This window comes from Chironomus tepperi, unplaced genomic scaffold (genome assembly GCF_022539635.2).
Source record: "Chironomus tepperi strain 1889 unplaced genomic scaffold, CSIRO-AGI_Ctep_v1 contig_177, whole genome shotgun sequence".
In the NCBI taxonomy this organism is placed as follows: domain Eukaryota; kingdom Metazoa; phylum Arthropoda; class Insecta; order Diptera; family Chironomidae; genus Chironomus; species Chironomus tepperi.
Window position 1 is genome coordinate 1920934 of NW_027226299.1, and position 9776 is coordinate 1930709.

The window sequence follows — 9776 nt, forward strand, 5'->3', positions numbered from 1 at the left end:
TCATTACTGACCCCAAGCAGATTGTTTTGATTATTTTACTTCCTGTTCTTCGCTTTTAGGTTTGAAATCTAAATTGAAATTATTTTCAAATTCCTTTATGAGAAGAAGGAAGTTGAAGTCATCAATATAAGAATATTTCTCACGTCATTCAAATAACTGAGGATAATGCATCGTGTTATGAATAATATCTTGAAAATATTTGCTTTTATAAGTCAGTATCTTCTGTGTATCATATATCAAGCTGAAGTCAACAATTCTTATCATTACAGGTGACTTTGTTTAATGACTTAATCGAGGAAGTTGTAAGTAAACAAGTAATTAACTTGATTAAGCAGTCGGAAAGACTTCTGAACTATCCGAAATGCCAAAAAAATTCTGATTGATCCAAGATTCATTTTTGGATATTAATTAAACAATTATTCAGTAAGTTGCAATCAGTTCCATCACATTGATTTGTCAAGCAATTCACATTGAAAATTTTAACAATATTCACTATAAACGACATGCGGCATCACAAGAACCCCTAATCTACGTGCAGCATATAGTCGTCTCTTTCTAACACATAAGCAACGACCATAAGAGTGAGAAAGAAGAACAACAGCTGTGAAAATTCAAACAAAGCCACATTTATAACTGACATTTTTCTGTAAAGTCTAATAAATAAACTAAGTATACTCATCAATGTCTTAATTTTTGAATATATAAAGCATTATTATTTTATTTTACATTCTTTATTATTTGTATATCAATTACAAATTAATTAAATCTTTCAATTTACATTTAGTGACATGATAATTGTAAATTGTTTTTATGAATTAAGCTTACAATTTTAAGTATGATTTTTCATTTAATTAATTACATTAACTAACATTTGTTTTTAAAAAGTTGCCCTTAAGCTATAAATTAATTATTGTATAGGCATTATCACTAATTTATGCATTTCTTTTCGTGATTCTTTTAAATCTTAATCAACCCATTTTTACATAATTGTTTTGTATTTTTCCCGAGATTATGACATAAATCAACTCGCATAGGAGCTAAAACATAAAATTTGATAATTTTAAAACAATATTTAAACATTTTTTACTTATAAATCTATTATATAGCATACTAATAAAATCGTACATTATACTCATAATTAAATAACTTAAAGTAATAGAGCAAAAAGACCCAAAAATTGACATTTATAATTATATTTACGCTGTTGAACTTGAATTTTTGCGTAAAATGTGCGAGTACGTAAAACTTTTACGTATACATTCCTTACGTCTTACGTAAAATTATTACGTATACGTAAGGAATCTAACGTAAAAATGCTACACAAGCATTCCTTCTTTGTTTCTCTTTTAATCGCTTTTAATTAATATCTAAGCACAAGAAATAAAATCTCATGTAAGAAAGTTAATGTAATTTGGCATATTGCGAACAGCAAATTGGACATAAAATTATGATTAGACAGTATGCATTTGTGATGTATTTAACTTTAATTAATGAGACATAATAATAATTTATTGATAGAATTTATCTATAATTTCCTTGTATTTATCGACGATAAAACTTCTCTTAGTCTTCATTGTAGGTCCTAATTCACCGGTTGGAATGGAAAAGTCGTGTGGTAATATAGCGAATTTCTGTACCTTTTGTGCATTTGAGATTGAATTTTTGTTAGCACGTGTAATGGCTTCTGTAAGTGCTTTCATGACTTTTGGATCAGGACCAGCTGCAAGAATCTCTTTTAATGATGTGTATTTAAGGTCCATTGATTCAAGCCATTTTAAAGTCTCTGGTGCGAGGTCATTCTTTGGTGCTCCCTCACTGTCTACTTCAGTCTTTAATGTAATTAACATGCTAAGGAATTTACGCTTATCACCAATAAGTAATGCATTCGATATTGCTGAGCATTCACTCTTGACGAGATTTTCTATATGAACTGGTGGAATGTTCTCTCCACCAGCTGTAATGAGAATTTCTTTAAGTCTTCCAGTAATGAAAATATATCCATCATTGTCAATGTATCCAATATCTCCTGTATGTAGCCAGCCATCATCATCGATTGCTTCATTAGTCTTTTCTGTTTCATTAATATATCCCATAAATATGTGACGTCCACGCAAACAAATCTCTCCATGTCCATTTGCATCTGGATTAACAATCTTTGTTTGTGTTCCAGGTGCATTTCGTCCAATTGATTCGAATGTTGGGTCATGTAATGCTCCCATACAATGTCCTCCAGTTGATTCCGACATACCGAATGCTTCCAAAATTGGCATGTCTAGACTCATGAAATATTTCTTTGTATCAACACTCATTGGAGCTGAAAAATAATGGAAAGTTTATGTTAATGCATTGAACTATCATGAACTTGTGTTTTAATTGAAGAAAATATTTTAATTGGTCATTAAGGCTGATTAAAAAAGTCAAACAACCTTTCGTTAAGTTTTAACGGAAATTTTTAATTTGAATTTCTTGTGATCGTAAATTTCAAATTTACATTGACCGTTATATTTTCTTCAATTTTAAATGTATTATTGTAAAATAATGGAAAGTTCTCTTACCTGCACCAGTTATGAAGTATTTGCATCTACTGAAGCCTAAAGCTTGCTTAACTTTACTCATAATTAACTTTGTTGCAAGTTTGTATTGTAATGAAGCGGATGGACGACCAGCCATTCGTTCCATGTGATGTTTAAGTGTTGCACTCTTTGCCCAACCAGCAACAACACGTTTTAATGCACCTGATTGTGCTCCAATTTGCATCATTTTTTCTTGAATCTTTTCATAAACACGTGGTACACCCAAAAAGCATGTAGGACGAGCATCAGTCAATGTTTTTACTAAAGTACCTTTAAGTGCATCTTTGTCAGCAAAATAGACAGTAGCAGCAATTGTCATTGAAATGAAAATGTCGATAATTTGTGCAGCAACATGTGAAAGTGGAAGATAAGAAACTAAAACTTCTTTTCCCATTTGTAAGCCTTCAACATAGACTGTAAAACTGTATGCATCCCATGTGAAATTATCGTGTGTAAGCATAGCGCCTTTAGGCTGTCCAGTTGTTCCTGATGTGTAGACTAAACAACAACATTCATTTACAACAATGCTTTTAAGTCTTCTTTGATATTCATCTTCAACGTCTGATGTATTCATAGCCTCAAGTTCACTCCAGCGATAATAGCCATCAGCGCGTTTAACATAAGGTGCATAAGGTGATAAGGTCTGAATGATTGCCTTCAAATGTGGTAATTTATCTTTAATTGCATGAATTTTTTCCATTTGTTTAGCATCGTCAACGACAACGATGTTAGCTTTACAACTCTCAAGCACATAAAGAACTGATTCAGTTGAATTTGTTGTGTAAACTCCAGCGATGTTGCCACTAATGACGAAATAAATAATGAAATGAAACCAATCAGATTATATAATCAATTAAAAATGAGAGAAATATCATGTATACGTGCATACATGATAGATTGCTGAAGACATATGTTATTAACAAGGTCAGTTGAATTTATCAACGGATTTTATTAATTCAAATTTTAACGGGCTTCCAAAATTTAAATTTCTTAACGAAGGTTTTTGAATTTTCAAATTTTATAAATCCGTTAAATTTTGTTCAGCAATATTTCTATGAATATAGTTAAATAAAGACTTACCCAGCATGAATTGCAGCTAGTTCCGACACAAACCATTCAACACTATTGAATGCGAGAACTGCGACAGTTCCATGACGTTCCAAACCGAGTTTAATGAAAACTTTTGCCATCTTTTCAACTCGTTCCTTATATTCTCTATATGTAATTGTCTGCCATTTCTTTGTAATTGGATCTTGATGCATAAGTGCTGGATGATTTCCATAATTTTCAACAGTACGATTCATCAGTGCAGGAATTGTGATTGGATCTACAGATGCCGTTTTGTCACGTTTATTTTCAAACAATTTGACTGGCTTTCTTGGATCTGTAACACGAAACTCTGTGGCTTCGCGCAATGCTACTTGCTTCGTCATGACTCTTTATTTTGTTTCTTCTTTTTCCTCTTAATTTATGAAAAAATTATTATTTTGTTATCGTAAACCTGCAATTGAAACGAATAGAAATAAACTGTTAGTTAATTAGCGTACGACATAAAATATATTACTAGCTATGCAATAAAGCGCGATAAGATAAAGGAAAACTTGGAGGTTTGGCAGAAATTGTTCAAGTTTGAAGAACTCGAAGCTTAATATCAGTTTGAGGAATTAGACGCAATAACAAACCAATTCATGAAGAACAAATCATGATAAAAAATAATTTTGATGTACTTGTAATAACAACCTTTATATGTGGACTTACAAATAATTGTTAAAAAGTTCATTTAGTACAAAATTGATAATGGATGTAGATAGAATAATAACACTAATCAAAAATATAATTTCAAGTGTCAGCACCTGATACAATATAGTTTCTCACGATTGTTTTGTCCACACGAAATCAGACAAGGCTCAAAGTTCATTAAAAATACTTGCAAGATCATCATAATTCGTATATTTACTGTTCCTTTAATCCAATTTTAATTATCATGCTATGTCAACAAAATGTAAGAATTTGTAGCTATCAAGTGCTATTATACTCTTAAATGCATACTCGTGTAGACTTGAAAAGGTTCAAAGTTGCGACACAAAATGCTATTTAACTTCAACTCAGCAATTATTGTATGATTCTATATTTAGTATCAATGAAATATTGTAATTAAAAATTTAACGATCATTTTAGATTTGAACAGCCAAGACACAATTTTTAGTCAAGATTTCAAAATTATTCTAAAAACCGTTAGTCTTCGTTAAATTCCTATTGCAAGTCAATAAATTCTAGAACGATAATATCAAGGACATGATGATAATATCGCGATTACCAGAAGCTCATAGTCCATTAAAAAAATCGATATCAAAAGTGCATATAATGACACAAATTGTTCAATAATCGTCAGTAAATGTAAATTATCAGTCTAGCTGAGTGACGTTGATTGTTTTGAATATATTAGCAATATAAAAAGAAATGTAGACTTTGATACTTGCTATTATTCAATCAAAAAATAGATTTTTTTCTTACAAAGTCATTGCCATTGTCATTTTAGTATTTTAGTAATAAACACAGAACTGGAGATGACGACTCATTCATTCATATAAAAATAAGAGTGATGCATAGATGTTCTCAATTATCTTTATAGGCTTTATAAGAGAATATGGAAGCTCCACGTGTATATTATTATTCTAAAAAGACAGAGATACAAAAGCGCACGTTTCATTTGAAAAAATTGAAATTGAGATGAAGTATCGTCGAATTTCGTTGTGAATAATTGAATTGCTCATCGTGACTTCCGATGAATTAATTAATTGAGAAAATATGCAGAGAGATTAAAATTATTTGAATAAATTGATAATAAAACTGAATTTATAAATTAACGGATATTTTGAATTTAAATTTATAAAAACTTAGCCAAGACACTAACTATAACGAAAGTTTCATAATATTCAAAAATAATTAAGACGGTATTATAGGGTTTTTCCTAAAATGCTCATATCAGTCTGACACAAAAAACTTAATACGATTTAATCACATGCTAGTCAGTCAGAACCGCTTTTCCTTCATTTCGCACTTATCTAATCAGTCATGTGCTAATTATTTGAAAAATCTCGATTGCTGCAATAATTTTTTTAAGCTTAAAAAATCATCAAATTATCGATAAGATTGACAAATTAGATCAAAGGAATTAAAAATGCGGAAACTCAACAAAACAAGCTCTTTAAATATTTTTGTTGATGAAGAAACAACCGAACCATCAACAAAAAAGAAATGAAGAGAGAGGAATTTCGAAATGCATTTTTTGACTATTTCTTTTTGGCCTTTCATTCACAACATGTGATGTTAAGAAAAAGAGAACGAGCGAATGACTGCGAATGAGAGTCAAAAGGAAATACCGTAAAAATCATACGATATTTTTTTTTCATGAGGGTGTGGTACTATGGCAATAATATCGTACGATGCCGTTGTATTACATATAATTCGTTGTATGTCTGCGACTGACTAATGTCCCCTTTGGTTTCTCTTTTGAAAGTATATATTCATCTACTAAAAATAAAACATCGTACGATATTTTTTATGTCTTGTTGTTTTTGCAACTCTATGCGAATTTAAATAATAAAAATTATACAAAAATGCCGAAATATCTTTCGATTGGACTACTTTGAGCCTGATTTTCCCACTACTAATTGAGTCTAAAACTAAGGTAAATGACTCGTTATTTCGACAGACTATGTTAACATATCGACAGATCTATGACAGTTAAGCAATCAAGAGATATGTCGTTAATTGCGCATAAATAAGGTAGACCAAAATAATCAGATGATCTCACAAATGTATATAGTATGACACATGATAGAATACAGTAGTTTCATTCTACAGCTAGAATCAGAATTCCTTGAAGGCCGTTCATTGTTTGGCATTGAAATATTTCTGTATATAGCAAAATAAACAGTACAAGACATCGTACGATGTGAAATAAAGAGAGAGATGAGAGAATAATTAGTTTAATATAAAAGAGATTATTCGTTTGGAATGTTAGGTCTAATATGCAGGCATGCATTCTATTGATCCTGACTGGATCTATTGTTATTATTTATAGAATGTGACTTAATGCTTTTAGTCACTTCCTTGTGTATTATCACTGATTATTTCACTCACAAATGCCAAAAATTCAAACATTTACTGGATCTAAATATTTCCCACTAAAAGTGTCAATAAAACTTTCGGGAAGCGCTGATATTGTTCTGTCTCAGCTTAAAACTGTTTAATAACAAGAAATATTGTACATTGAGCAATATTTTGCATACAATTTTGAAGGTTTAAATGCTCATTAGTCGGCCAAAAGCAATTAATGACAGCTTTCAAGAAATTATGCAACGTGTCGTCGATAATTTGAGGGACATTGTCAGCCGCGTGATATCGCGAATGAACAAGGCACTTTAACAGGAAAAAAGAAATATCGTATGATTGGTGTTGATGCATACTTCTTGCGAAACTTATTTTGAACGGTTTTCTTTTATCTTTTTCCTCGTTTATCACACTTTAAATTATTATGATTTATCTATTTACCAGTTTTATTTAATTTCACTCGAATGCTTGTTATTGCAATTGTCTAATGCAATTTCACTAGATTTGTTTTCATCTACTATTATTAACTTTCTATTATAAATTTTCCTTTATTTTCACAGCTTTACAAAAATTCAACTGTTCAACACCAAGTATCTTTTTAGACTATGCAGAGATGCTCGATTTCTTTACACTTTTCTTCTATTCAGGCAATGTGCTTCAAAATGTTTTGTGCGCGGACTGAATTGATTTACATTTTGTCTGGCTGACTAAATTTTTTTTCTATGATGAATTGATTGTATGATTAATTTTTTTTGTGATTTATTGAATTAATTTATGCTTGCTGGACATTTAGCCTAACCTATTTAAGTTACTAATGTAACCTAACTACTGTAATTAATCTTATGACAATTAACGAAAAATAATAATTTGAAATTTATAAAGCGACGATTTATTTTAAAAGCCTTACCTTTGAATTCTTCATTCGAATTTTAGTTCAACTGAAAAAAATATTGTTTTGAAGTGAAAAAAGTGAGTTTTTGTGAGTTTAATTAAATTAAGAAGGTATTATCAGTAATATAAAGCTGAAAAACACATCACATACACGGTAAGTGGATAAATAAAGTACTTATCATGCAATGAATCAGCAAATAAGTTTTTATGATATTAAAATTCATGAGTGTAATATTGCCGATCATTTCGTAAGAAAATGCGCCTTATTCATGCTTATTTTACTCGCTATTTTTGTTTGAATATACTATATCGAGAGAGCGAGAGAGTAAAATGTGCCGGGAGAGAATTACAACAACAATTGTATGGGGAAAAACTCAACAGTTGGACGGAAAAATATCGTACGATACTTTTTACTCTCTCAAAAAAATTCAGTTACGCAGTTATAGCGTGGCATAAAGCATCATATATTGCTAACAAAAAAACTTTACGATTTTAGAAGGAAAATTATGAAATGCTGCCAATGTTGGCATGACGTGGACAAACAAAAATCCTCGTCCACACTAATCACGTATCAATTTTAAATTTATTTACTTATCAGCGTAATTTAAGGCACGAGATGCACTTTGTACTTAATTAAAAATAATGTAAACACTGCCTGTACAAAACATTTTAAAGAAATCAATGTCTAGCCTCCATAAATCATCTTTAAAAGTCAAATTTTTATCACTAAAGCATATCAGTAGGAAACTATAGAATCTTGCAGGGATATGACTTTTTTATGGACGTCTATAAAATCATAATAACTAAAGTTACTCTATTTGTTATCTGAGAGTGTTTATCTAGATTGTATGGGGTAATTTTGTTGGATAATTATGCGGTCTATGCAGTTACCGGATATTTCTAGAAATTTACTTCAAAACCCTGATAAATCGAATTTTTAAACTTTAGAACCGGATAGACGAATAAGAAGAATGAACTTTAGAATATTATGACATTAATAAGTTACAATCACGAAAAGAAACTCCAAAAGATAGGGTCAAAAAAATGTCATCATAAATTGTTGTTGAAAGATTAATTATTTAATTTTAATGGAGTTAAAGTCTTAAAATGTACTGAATGTGACCTGGTCGTCTAGGAGGATTTCATACATTGTATTGTACTGTAGACTCAAGTAAACATAGTTGATTACAAAATTGCCACTTTCTGGTTGCTATATGATTTACCAATCACTCAAAATCACATGCTAGCCACGGTAAAAATATTAATTTGCACATGCCTTCTTTTGAATATTCTTGTTATTAACTCGGTTCGCTTTATCGCGTTTAGCAACATGAAAGACTTTTCTTATGATATTTTTAGAAAAATGAAGTTCACATGTTCTTAATGTGAAATGATTTCTGTTATTTTACGCAAAAGTTGATAATGAAATATAAAAATAGATAGAAAGCGAAACAAAACTGATTGAAGAATATTGCGATAGGTCAGGATTGCTCAGTTAAATAATTGAACGTTTCTTTTCATTCTTAAAGTTCTCGAGCATGACGAAACTAATTAAGCCATATGATTCACCGGTCTTGTTTGTAAATAAATAATCTATTATGAAAAGTTCTACGGAATTTTGCAATACGTGTAGTCAGAACGCCAGCATGGAAAAAATCATCCGATAGCCAAAAAGTGTGAAATGTATTAAATATTGTTAAATTTATTCATATGACGTAAACACTAACATTGTGGGGATTCCATCAATACATCCAAAAGAAAGAGAAAACAAAACATCGTATGATCATCTCTTTATGAATAATACATGATTAGTGCGAATTAAAACAAATTTATGACCTCATTTACTACTTCTGCTCTTTATGAATGTCCTAGTATAGATTTATCAATTAATTAATATTCAATAGCAATTACCAATGTGCCTAAGTATTTTATCCTTCACCAGTGTACTTTTTTAAATACGGAATTAATCGACAATTATCTGAATGTTTATAAACACGAGCTGAATTTTTTATGCACAGCAAGGTATATATATTTTTTGTTTACAAACAAAAAATGATGAAGTATATCCTAAAATAGGTGCCTGACGTTGATGCATTCATGATTGAATTGGGCAATTATAAACAGGTTTGCCACCGTTAAGATGCAATAAACAACTTTTTTCGTCGGTTTGCTCTTGACTTCAATATTGGTTAATTT

The 9776-nt window shown here is 30.3% G+C and overlaps 1 protein-coding gene across 1 annotated transcript; it reads right to left on the minus strand.

Moving 5' to 3' along the window:
* Nucleotides 1-686: 686 nt before the first annotated feature.
* On the minus strand, nt 687-7301 carry bgm (acyl-CoA synthetase bubblegum family member 1). Its single transcript, XM_070638914.1, has 4 exons — nt 7131-7301; nt 3654-4074; nt 2556-3376; nt 687-2314 (listed from the first exon to the last, which is right to left on the minus strand). Exons 2-4 carry the CDS (start codon nt 4004-4006, stop codon nt 1509-1511), a joined length of 1980 nt encoding a protein of 659 aa, XP_070495015.1. The 5' UTR covers nt 4007-4074; nt 7131-7301; the 3' UTR covers nt 687-1508.
* Between the last annotated feature and the right edge of the window lie 2475 nt (nt 7302-9776).